We start from the raw sequence: 14742 nt of genomic DNA on the forward strand, positions 1-14742 counted from the left end.
TCCATCCAAGTTTTGCGAAAATCCGTTCCGTAGTTTACGTGCAGCCCTGCTGACAACCAACCAACCAACCAACAGACACAATGAAAACATGTTTTTTTATTTCTACGTCCACAGTAAATCACTTTTCTGAGGCCGTAAACATGTTTTAAAAAAATGTATGTATTTCATGGTTTTCGGCCAAGGGTGAGGCGAAATGGCTCGCTAGCGCCCCCTGGGACTGCTTTCACCTACATGTATGAAATTGGGTAGACATGTGTATCACACCTGGACCTACAAAAAAGTCTCTTGGTGCCACGACCTAAACCCAACAGGAAGTCGGCCATTTTGAATTTAGTGCTCATTTTTGGCGATTTGCAGGTGATTTACATTAAGAAACTTCTACAGCTTTCATTTAATTGTTTATTTTTTTCCCCAGCATTAACATTCCTGTGCCTTCTCTCCATATGTGTGTAATCGAGCATGTTTTAGCAAATTTAATGAATTTGAAAGCCTGTTGAACTTTCTCTCTGTTTTCTCTCCCTCTCTCTTGCTGTCCCTCTGCAGTATTTTGTCGTCAGTGGGGTCTCAGCTCGACCTGAGGACACTACGAGCCGTCAGAGTGCTGCGACCACTGAAACTGGTGTCTGGGATTCCCAGTAAGTGCTGTGCTTTGTGTGTCTTTGTGTGCACGCTGCCCTGGATGTTTTAACTACAGTAAATGGCTAGAAATGAACGACCACAGCCGAGTTCATAGTAACATGCAGTCCTCATCTATGATTCAGACGTGTCGTTGACTGACGATGCCACAAGTTCCTCCTCTGATTGTTTCTGTGCGTCGTGTCCTCCAGGCCTGCAGGTGGTGCTCAAGTCCATCATGAAGGCTATGATCCCCCTGCTGCAGATCGGCTTGCTGTTGTTCGTGGCCATCCTCATGTTCGCCATCATCGGCCTGGAGTTCTACATGGGAAAGTTCCACGCTACCTGCTTCGATGAAGTCACACGTAAGAAAAAATTAAGAAAAAATTAGCATGTCCGTAAAATAAGTAAGTCAGTAAAATAAAGTCACATGTGGCCCATCAAGTAAAGGCATAAGTCTTGTATTGTATTGTATTGAGCCCCATCATGCACAGTACCGGGGCCCTGGAACATGCACACCAATGTGAAACCAGCCATTAATCATGATATTAATGACACTAGTGTTTAACGAGGCTGTGAGAACAGTCACTACACTACCAGCCTCTTGGATAGGGAACATGATGTGATTGTTAAAAGTTTTTGCTTTCTGATCCAACGTTATCTTTCTCTCTTTAAACAGGAGAAGTGGTGGACGAATTACCATGTGGCACAGTGTTGCCGTCCAGGTTGTGTCCTAACGGCACGGTGTGTAGCGGCGGCTGGCTCGGACCAAACTACGGCATCACCCAGTTCGACAACATCCTGTTCGCCGTGCTCACCGTCTTCCAGTGCATCACCATGGAGGGATGGACAGACATGCTCTACTTCGTGAGTTAGCCCGTCCAGCTTTATAATGTTTTTAGCTACCATAGCGGCATCCAAGAGGGCACTTTTTCTGAACATAGGGGCACCAAGTGGAGCGATCAGCCCCGCTGAGTCCACGAGTGCTGTGTTTAGTGGTTATTCACCCTTGCACCATTCATGTTTCGACGTATTTACACTTGCGTATATTTAACTAACCAACGTAGTGCGCTGCCAGATGACGTGATTAGCATTTCATTGAAATGTATGAGAAGGCTGCGTTTTTCAATGCAGTGTTATTGTTGGTCTGTACATACATTTTTACCTACGACGAGGCTCAAACTCACTGCGGACATCTGTTGTTAGTTATGCTGTCCACGCCCACCGAGAATCTGCCATCATGAACCACAAATCTTGTCTCCCAGTTATCACAAATAGCGATGTTCTTCCTGTTTCTCTCTGATGTGTATTAGGTTTGAACTGTTTTTTTTTAGCACACTCATGGACTGGCAGCGGTGGGTGGGTGTGGAGTTTGGTGATTGGCTTGAATTTCATTCAGCTAAATGAGGCATAAAGTAGTTTGAGATTTGATTCTAAACACCATTTATTTGTCCAAAAAGCCATTTTCCAGCCCCTACTCGCTTCATCATCCTCTGTTCGACTTCCTTTATCCGTCTTCTCATCTATCCTTTTTCCTGCCTTTCGGAGTCGCTCTCCTTCTCTCTCTCCCCGCCTCCTTCTCTTCCACTCTCTATTCTGGTCCGTCTCGCTCTATATTTAACATCTTTTCTGATGGATGGAGGCTGACTTCCACTCTCACACAGGCAGTCAGGAGGAAACCAATGAAAGTTTAATAGAGAACGGGCTGCTTGCGCCGTTCCATGCGGTATAAAACCCTAACAAATGCACACAGCACTCCTGCGGCAGATAATAATCAGCTGATAGTTCCATTTAGGCGTTACACAGGTCGCAGAAACACGATATCCTCCACTAAACCTGATTTCTCTCCTTGTCAGCTGGGTTTGTTTAGTGAAAGAGGGGAAGTGCCACAGTGTCAGTCAGTTTTTGTTGCTGTTGCTGTTGCTCACCAGACACCTCAGTGCCATCGGTGTTTGTGAGAGCCGTTGCTGTAACGTAACACTGTGCACGGTGGGTGTCTCTGCAAACACAATGTCTCTGCATCCAGGTCAGTCTTTAAAGAAATAAGTTTAAGAAATGGGTCACTCCTGAGCCAGCATGTCACGCACACTCCAGCTCTGCTTGGTTCTCCTGCAGTACAAGAACATTGGTAACATCTGTCAGCTCATCTTTGTTCCTTCAGTTAGTGAGCTGTATTTTTATTAAACAGGTAGTTTAATTCAACTGGCAGATGACAGGTGTTTTTGCGGTAACGTATCATTATGATGTAAAATTGATTGTGACACCATCAGAGTGTGATTGGTCGCCTATAAACATCATTTTCATGTGCAATTTTGATGAAACTAAATCTCCTAGTAGAGTTAAGACTGACGTTCCGGTCAGGCTGCCAGTCTGTCACCATTTCTATCTGTTTTTGTGTCTCCATTATAGACTGACTGAATAAATTAATGTTGTTGCTGGTTGCCACCCTGTGGAATATGGAAAGCGATCCAGTTGTCTTTACGGCCGCGACACCAACATTAATACCACTTGGAAATAATAATAGTCATGGATTTCACTGCAACAGCTAAAATCTGTTACACAATAAAATATTTTTAAAATCGTTTAGAGGAATGAGTTACATTTAAAGGTACCCTGTGGAGCTTTTGTCCACTAGTAGTGCTTTGGAGTGATGTTTTTAGTTGCTGCCTTGTTTTTGTGGCGCTATTCTGCTGCGTGGTGGCATTAACGGGCCATCAAAAGCAGCAAAGAAGAAGACGGCTAGTCAGCGAACCTGGATGTAAATAACACACAAATTAAAACACTGAATGTAAACATGTTTTGTTTCTCCTTTAAAAGGTCCAACTAGGGAGAAAGTCGATTTTTGAGTCTCATTCCCAAATCGTCAAATACTGATGCTGTGAGATGGCGGCCAACCCGACCAACAATCCCAAACAATCCAAACATGACCTTTTAACTTCAAATTCTTCTTTTGCAAGTAATTTCAGTAGGAAGGTGCACAGTACCAGTTGGTATTCGGGATATTTAGAATTAAAACAATTGAAGCATCAACCGTCACCAAGACTTTATTTCACTAAGAAATGTAGCAAGTGTTACTGTTGGAGATCAAACATCCAAACAAACACAGTTAAGAATCGAGTAGTTAACCTCTGAAATAATGTGACGTCAATATTTTTTCGGTAAAAATCTAAAGTTTACTGATTAATTCTGGCCATGTCAACAAATACGACAGGCAAAAGCGAGGCTCTGTTGAAAGCTGCTAGTCTGAAATGTTAGCATGTTTGTCGACCTCGATATTAATATATCTGAAATATCTGTATTTATATCAGATTATCAGTAATAACTCGCCTATCTGTGTCTGTCCGTGTTTGTTTGTGTCCTGCAGAGTAACGATGTGGAGGGCAGTGCCTGGAACTGGATGTACTACATCCCCCTCATCATCATCGGCTCCTTCTTCATGCTCAACCTGGTGCTGGGTGTACTCTCAGGGTATGGTCTTCTTTAACTGTCTGTGGACACTTGCAGTTATTTCTTTTTTAAATAAAACACTAAAATAGGTATTCTTGCATGATTTATTTTTTGTGTTTCGTTCGATTCACAAAAGAGCAAACTGAAATAGCAAAAACAAATTACAAAATGTGTCCGCAGTGAATTTGCCAAAGAGAGAGAGCGAGTGGAGAACAGGAGCGAGTTCCTCAAGCTGAGGCGACAGCAGCAGATTGAGAGAGAGCTCAACGGATACCTGGAGTGGATCTGCAAAGCAGGTCAGTGCACACTGGCAAACACACTCACACACACACTGTTCGTTTCCATGTAAAGACATACTGAATGTGAGAAAACCAAACTAAATCCTGGTGCGGCGTGCTAACGGCTTCCTGTCTTATTATCTTGTGCAGAGGAGGTGATTTTGGCTGAAGACGACGCCACAGGGAACTTTGATGGTAACTGACCTTCCTCTCTCTTCTTTAATTGTATTGTAAACTTTGGCAAGACAGGGAAAAAGCACCACGCTAATGACATTCATGCAGTCAGCTGAAGACGGAGCTACATAGAGAATCAACAGTGACAGCTTGTATCATGAGGAAATTTGCACAAATCCACCAAGATGCATGGCTTGTTTTGTTTTTTTGACGCTCCTTCCTAGAGGAGGAGGACACCAGACACTGTAGACTGCCAAAGCATCTTTAAGCTAACTGCTATGCATGACACAATATGACTAAGCAACTCCAGAATGGCTCGGTTAAATGTGCAAATGTGTTGTTTAGCACAATACACCTACAAGTGACAGACTGTGGGAAGGACAAAGACAGTAACATTTGAGAGGTAGACGGGCGAAAGGAACGATCCATTTTTTTTTTTTCTCACGCTAGGTACGAGGCGAAGGCCAACCATCAAAACCAAAAACAACAAGACGGAGCTGCTGAACCCTGAGGAAGGAGAGGACAACATGGGGGATGCAGTAGGTAAGAAAAAAACAGAGGGATGGAGACATGTGAGCATAGAAAGTTTTTATCACACCAGTGATTTCAGCACCAGGTCATGTGATCAGGTGAGAAGTTTCTGTTCTTTTCAAGGCGCTTTTGTTTGTTAAATGTGAGGACATTTGCAGTAAGAAACAACAAAATGTAAAACCTTCTGGGTACCTCAAGCCAGAAATGCAAAAAAACAGAAACTTCTACACCACAAGGCCAGTTTTAAGGATGAACGTTGAGGTGATACTTCCTGCTGCCAACTGACAAAAGAGCAGAAATGATTAGTTGATGGTGGGGTGAATGTCATCTTAGGTTAATGATGAGCCGTATGTCCTCTAAGAGTCGGGGTGGTGATGGGTCAGTCGACTCGATGATGGACTGTCATGTCTCCTCCAGGTTTCGCCCGCTCCAGTATAAAGAACGGTAAGGACGGCAATTACAATAAGACGGAGCGACGGATGCGATTCTTCATCCGCAAGATAGTGAAGACGCAGGCTTTCTATTGGACGGTGCTCTGCCTGGTGGGCCTCAACACCATGTGTGTGGCTGCAGTGCACTACAACCAGCCGGAGCTGCTCTCTGACTTCCTCTGTGAGTAAATTAACAACATGAAAGTACACATTTACACATCCACACATACTGTACAGCAGTTTACTATCATTAGTAAACTGACGGCTCTGACTAGTGATGTATTTTGTGTATATTTCATATTATATTCGAGGTATAACCCAAATAATGAACGCTATAATTGCAGGAACTTTGTGTAAAATCAACAATTTGGATGAATTTTGGATGTTAGTGAAGAGTTTTCCTGATATTTAAGGAACTTTTGATATAATTCTGTCTGTATTATGTATTTTTTTATTTTATTTTGAACAATCATACATATTTAATAGTCTTCTTTTTTAGTTTCTTTCCTTTCCCTGACACTTGACCATTGTTCTGTTAGCTCTTTGGTATGTTTTAACTGCATATTTTTCTGATGAAGCACAGAGCTGTTTACCAGACAGTTTAACAGAACAGTTTCACTTAGATTTCTTCACAGAAATCAATGAAACGCAGAAGCACAAGGCCGACTGTACATTCTTTAAAAAGTTTTCTTTCACTCCTGAAAACATAAAAGAGGCCTCTCAACACTCCGTGAAGCTTTAGTACCATCAGGTTTGGAACTAGTGTAGTACAAAAACCCCTGCAGTCTTCAGTATACCATCAACGACAGGAACTTCTCCAGGAATTGTCTGAGAAACTTTTACTTTTGCCTCCAGGAACGTGGCTCTAGTTTTGGTTTGTAGCTTGTAGTTCTGTGACTGGTCAAGCAAAACCCCTGTGAGACTGCAACAATATGTCAACATTATTAACTAGACGTCCAAAAAACAACCTACAACTTTATCAATATTATAACTATGGATGGTAACTTTAATTTAATGCTGCTAATGTTTACATAAATAACTTCCCAACTTGTCCTGAAAAGTGATATTGAAGACAAAAAAGCAAACATTTGTTTGTAAGCGTTTGTTTTTTAAGAGCATACGGGGCAGTTTTAAAGGATTATACGTAGACGATATTGATGTTTATATTTCAAATATTAATCGGTCTTATTCCAAGGCGTGGTCAAACACAAACACACGTCTCTATGAATATTTGCTCCATCTCTTTTTAAAGCCTGCACAACAGCGCGACAGTATCTCTTTAATATTTTCATCAGGCGTGTGACATAACATCCTGTTTTCGATGCTAACTTTAGGACAGTTTTGTTTAACCGAAGGCGGAAATGACTGTACCTTTATGTCCTAAATTCAGCTGAATCCACAGTATATTTTACAGCGTCCACACACACCTTACCCCCAATCTGAATCATTTTCTTTTCACACTTCAGATCTACTGTTTTCCGCCCACACGTGCAAATAACGCATTTACAACTTTATCGCCTTTAAATAGCAGGAACATGTTGCTTTTTCTCTGATAACCAGCATCTGATCCATCATCACCTTCTTTTACATCTTCCTGTTGAGGATGAATAAATGTTTTTCACTTATTTTGTTTCATTTTGATGATGTCGGCTTGACAATATAATCACTGCAAAGAAACATTTCAGATATGAGACATTAATATTAGACCTTGTTGTCTTCAGCTTGAGCTTTGTAGCAGCCGAGACTTGTAAGAGTTGTAACTACTCACCTGTGTCAGTTATATACAGTGATGCACACTTGCTGCTGTTGACATGACCGGAAACAAACACACACACACACACACACACACACTCACACACACACTAGGGCCTCAGCTCGTTGGCCCTGGCCGGTGTCCAGTGTCATTAGCATATGAAGCTGTAGCTGCTGATGGAGTCCATTCATCACCACACTGTCATACACTGCTGGGCTCGCACCACTATTGACTTACACTCATTTCACTCTCTCTCTCTCTCTGTGACTCTCTTTACCTTCTTTTCCTTTGATTTTCCTCTCCTCTCTCACTTTCTCTGTCTTTTTATCTGACTTCATCTCTCTCTCTTGCGCTTTGTATTTGCTTCATCTACATTTTTCTCTCCCGTTCCTCCTCGACCTCACTCCCTTTCATTTTCACCTTTCTCTGTATTTAACCTCCTCTTTGCTTCACTCTCCTCCCTCCCTCCCTCCCTCCCTCCCTCCCTCCCTCCCTCCCTCCCTCCCTCCCTCCCTCCCTCCCTCCCTCTCTCCTTTCCTTCTCTCCTTTCCTTCTCTCTTTCTCCTCCCTCCAGTCTATGCAGAGTTTATCTTCCTCGCTTTGTTCATGTCCGAGATGCTGATCAAGATGTATGGTCTGGGCACCAAGCCCTACTTCCACTCCTCATTCAACTGCTTCGACTGTGTGGTGAGTGCGCACGCACGCACACACACACACACACTCTGTAGCTGAGTGAAAAAAACAAATTATGCCCATAACTATTAGGTTTTGATGACAAATCCAACACTCCATTTAATCAACGGATTTTGAGAAATAGATTTTTCTCGTGTTGCCGTGCGACAAATGAACAATGAAGCGGATCCAGCCTGGTGCTGTTTGTCACCAGCACATGTGCAATAACTGCACATTGATCTGTTCACGCTGACATAGTTACAGAGGCTTTATCGGCAGGTTACTTCATATTATATGCTGATGTGCAGAACATGGACGCCGTGTAATACTGTGTTCAGGCAACTGGCAGCGGGTGAACTCGGCTACAAAGTGTTTTTTGTTGGTTCTTGGATTGATTTTAATGTTTATTAATCAGAAAATGCTAATAAACACCTCATAAAAAGCTTATATAAAGTCAGAGATGGCTGCAGGCAGTGGGGGGAAGTAACTGAGTAAATTTACTGTACTTACTTCACTTAAGTGCTGTACTTAAATACAGTTTTTAGGTACTTTGCACTTTACTTGAGGCAAATATTGCACTTTTTACTCCATGAAATATATTTCACAACTATAGTCACGAGGCAGATTTTATTTGATAATACAAATTATGCTCTAATATTATAGATTAAGATAAAACTTTATTGAACCCTGAGGGGTATTTTACTTTTGGTACTTCAGGAATGTTTTGTTGCTAATACTTTTGGACTTGTATTTAATTAAACATTAAAATGCATGGCTTTTACTAGAAACACAGTATTTCTACACTGTGGTATTACGACTTTCACAAGTACAAGTTCTGAGTATGGCCGAGTTTATGTTTATTGCGTTTTCTAGTTTTAACTTGTTGGAAGCAAAACTTAAAAAGATTCTGTAAGGGATTCAAAGCGCCTCCGATTTATGACCCACTTCTAAACTGGATTCACACAATTTTCCCCGAAACAGTTAAAAATGTTGTCAAACACCCTGAAACTTCTCAACAGCTGCTGACGGTGTTGCATTTGTTTGTGTGCATGCTCAGGTAATCGTGGGCAGCATCTTCGAGGTGGTGTGGGCCACCATCAAACCGGGCACGTCGTTCGGGATCAGTGTGTTACGAGCTCTGCGACTTCTCCGCATCTTCAAAGTCACAAAGTAAGTAACTCTCTCTCACTCATCTCACTGACGAACACATGAAACAGTGATGATAAGAAGGATCGTGATGACAAACTGAGCTTGTGGTGCTGATATGAAAAAAAAGAGTTTGGAGTTTTAATTTGAAAATCTTTTGGACCATCCAAACTGTTCTTGGTTCTGACACTTCAACACTTCTTTGACGTTCCTTCAGGAGAACTTTAATTGGATTGGGCTGAAGCACATCGGTCTGTTGCTCATTTGGACAAATCTCACTTGGAAAAAATGAGTCTTTAACCCTCTGTGGGGTTACCTAATGAAATCATGAAGCTATATTTTTAGGGTGGCTGCCACCAGGGTGTAAGGGTCAGTCCTCTATACAGTCTGAGCTGGACAGTAAGTTAGCATTCCTGTTACTTTCTTTTAATTAGAGCTCTGACTCTCAGACTGAACCGAGCCGGCCTTGCCCAGAACTGACCCGACTCTGTGGCGTGTTTAATTAATGTTGGTGTAAGAGACGGCGGGCCACAAGTTTATGGGGCCGTACTAGAAATAGTACCGTATCTAAAATACCTCTGTTACCTCTGTTTTCCCTTTTTCAATTAATCTTCCTCCTCCTCCTCCTCTTCCTCAGGTACTGGGCTCCTCTTCGTAACCTGGTGGTGTCTCTGTTAAACTCCATGAAGTCCATCATCAGCTTGCTGTTCCTCCTCTTCCTCTTCATCGTGGTCTTTGCCTTGTTGGGGATGCAGCTGTTTGGAGGACAGTCAGTATCAACACAAACTTAAAAAACTAAGCTCACATCATTATGTTTCTGTCTTTGTACGTGTCATCTTATTTCTTTTCTTTTCTCCTCCTCAGATTCAACTTTGAAGGCGGGACCCCTCCCACTAACTTTGACACTTTTGCAGCAGCGATCATGACAGTGTTTCAGGTAGGAAGGAGATACTTATTACACGTTTTTGTATGGTATTGTTGGTATGATGTGGCCGATATGGACCTTTTTCATGAACATAATAAATGATTTAATGTCCAAAAATCCTGCTATGACTTTCTTTTACATGTTCATTCGACACCAGGACAAAAACGAACATTATTAGTTTGGGTTTGATGTCAGTTTTCTTCACTCTTTATTTGAATCAATCATGATTTATTTTGCTAAATAAATTCCAGAGTGTCTTTGTAAAAGCTGCCCTTTTTGCAAATGTGGCACCAGTGAGTTAGTGTGTTTTCCACACAGCACACACTCACGTACACGATCGGGACAGCTGAAGCCCTTTTTATTCGAGAGTGAAATTTTTTAACGATGTCCATTGTTGTCATGTCATCGGTTTGTCAGATGAGTTGTTCAGTTCTGACTGCGGTCTCCGTGTTTCTGTGTTCTCTGTACTCACACGGGCAGACAGCTTTTGTAAAGAGCCGTTTGTGTTGTTGTATTGTTTTCTGAGTGACTCAGAGGACAGCTGTGTGTGTGTGTGTGTGTGTGTATACAGCCACGATTTACAGAAAGTTGTGACACTGTGTGAAATGTAAATGAAAGAATGCAAATCCTTATCCAGTTGAATACAGTACATATACACTCATCACAACTTTAAAAAATTGGCCTCATTATCAGATAAAAGACCAGTGTGTAGGATTTAGTGGCATCTAGTGGGGAGGTTGCAGATTACAACCAACTGAATACACCCTGTTTCGCCCTCCCCTTGTTTAGAAAAACAAAAAATTAAAGGGTTTTAATGGATTTAATTCATTTTTGCAAGTTTTCACGTACAGGCTTACATTCACTCAATCTTAACCTGTTTTTCTGAATAGATACCACTAAATTCTGGCTCTTTCTTTTTAAAAAAATATCCACACCAGTAGGATTTATTCCCTCACTTATTTTCTCTCTCTGTGTAGATCCTGACAGGAGAGGACTGGAACATGGTGATGTACGACGGCATCGAGTCCCAGGGAGGAGTGAACGACAAAGGGATGGTCTTCTCCATTTTCTTCATCGTCCTCACACTCTTTGGCAACTGTATCCTGCCCTCACGCTCACACATAAACATATGCACATGTACAATATGCATATATGTAAATATACTAAAAACAAAAATGCACAGAGACATATTTTTTTGATGATGAAATGTAGATGAGGCTCTTGCCTTCCAGCTTCCCTGTATCCTCTCCACTCCTTCTTCTTCCTCTCTGATTCTCCTGGCAGCAGTTTTTCTCCTTAACTTCTGCCACCACAGACACTCTGCTTAACGTCTTCTTGGCCATCGCTGTCGACAATCTGGCCAACGCCCAGGAGCTCACCAAGGTACAGCACAGGAACAGAGCAGGAAAAATACATTCTGCCTTATTATGTAATATATTTTAATCTTTGAAAGATATCTTCTGGGTCATTTAGTAACAAACAATGACCTTTTGTATCGTCCTCTATCCTGGTTTACACAGTTTATTGAAATGTAAGGTAGATTCAAGTCACTCAGATGATTGTCTTCTTCTCCAATAGGACGAAGAGGAGCAGGAGGAAGCAGCCAATCAGAAGACAGCAATGCAGAAGGCTAAGGAGGTGGCAGAGGTCAGCCCGCTGTCAGCTGCCAACCTGTCTATCGCTGCGTGAGTACACACGCTTATATTCACAAAATGTACTTGTATGCACAAATACACACGTGCATACACTCGTCTAAAACACAAATACATGCAAAATATATACATACATATATACTTTGCGTACATGAACACAAAAGTACCCACATGCACTCATTTCTAGACAAAAGTCTCTCTTCTTCGCTCTTTTTGTAAAAAACTGCACACAGAAATCACTGTTTCTTTCTCAGCTCTCTCTTTTCTAACATTTGTGATTGGCAGGCGTTCATGCACACGTGATGCACACTCACACACACACTCACACACACACAAACACCCACCATCACACTCTCCCCGTTCTCATCCTCTAAAAACATGATTAAGCGATTGTTCTGGGAGTGAAAGGAACAGATTCAGGGCTTTGTGAAGTGAAGAAGAGCGAGAGGCGGACAGTCTGTAAAAATCTGCTCCTGGCAGCAGAAACGCTGACAATAGGACACATCAAAAACCATTTCTCACAAAAAAACCCTGCTGCTCCTTTAGAAGTCACCGGACTCTTCAGGCGTTTTTTGGCGAGAACTTTGATTGCCAGATTAGAAGCTGGTGGATTTTTTTACTGCAGCGATGTCTGTTAATCTGTCACGAGCGCTGAACAATTAATCCAGATATTAGCAAAATTACAATGTTAAAGCAGCAGTGTGGTGCTGCAGTCATGCATCATTTTTTATAGTTTTAGGAGTTTCAACCATTTTCTGACTTTTAAAGCCTTTGAGATGAAGAACTCTATTACAGTAACACAACAGGAAACTCCCTCAGCTGCTTTTTGGTCACATACTTGCAAACTCTGTTAAGCGGTTGTTTTTGTGGACCAGTGAACGATTTGTTAACATTTCTCAGTGTCACATTCTTTTTCTTTTTGGATTGGAAACCTCACAACACATTCAGGGGACGCTGAATTTCCTCTTGGCTTCTTGACAGACTCCCCCATTCTGCTTTTAATTCAGCAAAATAAGCTTTCTATGCGTTCTGTTCTTTCTCATTTTACTTCCTTCACGGCAGCTAAAACATGATGGATGAGCCGACAGAAAACTCCCGCTGTTAAACTGGGTTTACTGGACGCTTATGGACAGATATGAACCATGGATGTGATCATTTGCTGCTCATTTTTGACATATAGTCAATTCAAAACAGCACAAAGACAACATTTATTTGATGTTTTACCCCAGAAACCTCATTGATTTTTGTAAATATATACTAACTGTGAATTAAATGGCAGCGAGACATTTCAAACAAGTTGGGACAAAGGCAACAAGAGACTGGGAAAGTTGTGTAATGCTCCAAAAACACCTGTTTGGATAATACTGGATATTACCTGTTAGCCTCGAAAGGCTCAGCTGTCGAGCACATGATTGTATAAAGGATATGGACGCACTTTATAAAACTCTTGTCTGTAAACAGTTTGTTTACAGCGTCCCAACTCTTTTGGGAATCAGGGTTGTATGACAGGGACTGGCACATGGCGCCCAATCATTTTAAATGGAAATTGCTCACCGAGTGCATAAGTCTTAAAACCTTTCCATGTTTAGTGGCTCGCTGCACATGAACCTGTCCTACATTTGGATGACTTCACGCACGTAAAGACAGCCTCTGAAATGGTTGTACAGGTTTAAAACATCCATGGTTTTTATAAATTAATAATACAAAGAGGAATAAGTGACCTCGTTTGCAGCTGGAGGTGTCCCGTCAATAAAAAAAAGTTTTTGTCCTGCAGATTTTTTATTTCTGATGCAGTACTGAAGTTGACCAGAGTTGAGTGGTGGCGCTGTATACAGCACTCGTAAAACATTGATGATAGAAAGTCCCTAGACCAGCAGCATAAAGGATCAAAACAACCCAGAATGCAACACTCTCAGTACAAATAGTCCTCACATATAAAATGATTCCTAATTTTCCCGATGTATTTATTTCTCAAACCTCTCCTCTCTTCCTCTAAATCCCCCCCATGGCCACTTCACCACCGCCCTCCAACAGTAAGGAGCAGCAGAAGAACCACATCAAGGGCAACAAGTCAGTGTGGGAGCAGAGGACGAGCGAGATCCGCCGGCAGAACCTGATGACGAGTCGCGAGGCGCTCTACAACGAGCTGGAGCAGGAGGACTGGAAGGTGGGAGGGGAGGGAGATGAGGTGAGGATCCCCCCCCCTTAAAGGAGACACACATATACACATATATATGCAGTCTACTCCTGATATATATATGGTGAATATCTGTTGTAAAGTGATATCATTGGTTATTTTATAACATCTTAAAGGGACATTATCACCCATGTTCACTTCACAATCATCTCGTCTCATTAACTTTCTAGATTAAACATTTCTTGTGATTTGTACGGAAGCCCTGAGGGGCAAGTGAGGACAAAAAGGTTTCTGGTGATTCATTTCCTTCGTCTGATCTACATTCATTTCTCTTCTGTGTTTATGACTTGAGGACTGGTGGATGGTTGGTTTCACACATGGGGAAAAAATTATCCTGGAAGAAAAAATTGGTTTCACAGTTTTCTCTCCTGCCAAAACTGTTGAAACACGTGAAACTTTTTGTCTCCTGGAAAAGAAAAATTCACCTGTTTTCACACATGAAAAAAAAAAATCAAAGATTTCCTCACAAAACCTTTGTTTGTCCACCAGTTCTCATAGTCATAATTTAGATCTGATTTGGAAAATGCAAAATAAATGTCCTCACTTGCCCCTCTGGGCTTCCGTAGTTTTGCGTCAAGTGACATCAAAACATAGCCAAAGATCACGAGCCAACTGATCTGTACATCCCCAAAATTTTGGAAAAATTCTCCCAAAAATGAAAACTGCTGGTGAAAAGTCAGGTGATGTTTCGTAGTCCACAAAACATTTTCTGGAGCTTCACAGCAAAACAGCATTACAGCATTCTCCTAAACAACTGAAGAAGGTGGAGACTTTCTTCTTAAAGTTTGGAAGTTGATGGTTTGCCAAAAATCCTGAGATGAAGTTTATCTTCATTCTTCTGTAAATAAAGTGATGATCTTTGTCTGAGATCTTTACAGAATTTACAGAAAACATCCATCTGTGATCAGTAAAAGTTGAACT

General features: G+C 41.6%; 1 protein-coding gene across 1 annotated transcript in view; it reads left to right on the forward strand.

Annotated features, from left to right (window-relative positions):
- Window positions 1–14742, forward strand: part of cacna1ab (calcium channel, voltage-dependent, P/Q type, alpha 1A subunit, b) — a 121073-nt gene that overhangs the window by 48123 nt on the left and 58208 nt on the right. The window contains exons 4-19 of the mRNA XM_073489847.1: window positions 544–635; window positions 828–980; window positions 1295–1482; window positions 3980–4083; window positions 4243–4358; window positions 4491–4535; window positions 4965–5057; window positions 5463–5657; window positions 7804–7916; window positions 8959–9071; window positions 9685–9816; window positions 9912–9984; window positions 10950–11070; window positions 11288–11355; window positions 11551–11657; window positions 13659–13812. Coding sequence (XP_073345948.1) covers window positions 544–635; window positions 828–980; window positions 1295–1482; window positions 3980–4083; window positions 4243–4358; window positions 4491–4535; window positions 4965–5057; window positions 5463–5657; window positions 7804–7916; window positions 8959–9071; window positions 9685–9816; window positions 9912–9984; window positions 10950–11070; window positions 11288–11355; window positions 11551–11657; window positions 13659–13812 — 1867 coding nt within the window. The remainder of the gene's footprint in view (window positions 1–543; window positions 636–827; window positions 981–1294; window positions 1483–3979; window positions 4084–4242; window positions 4359–4490; window positions 4536–4964; window positions 5058–5462; window positions 5658–7803; window positions 7917–8958; window positions 9072–9684; window positions 9817–9911; window positions 9985–10949; window positions 11071–11287; window positions 11356–11550; window positions 11658–13658; window positions 13813–14742) is intronic.

This window comes from Pagrus major, chromosome 1 (genome assembly GCF_040436345.1).
Source record: "Pagrus major chromosome 1, Pma_NU_1.0".
NCBI lineage: Eukaryota > Metazoa > Chordata > Actinopteri > Spariformes > Sparidae > Pagrus > Pagrus major.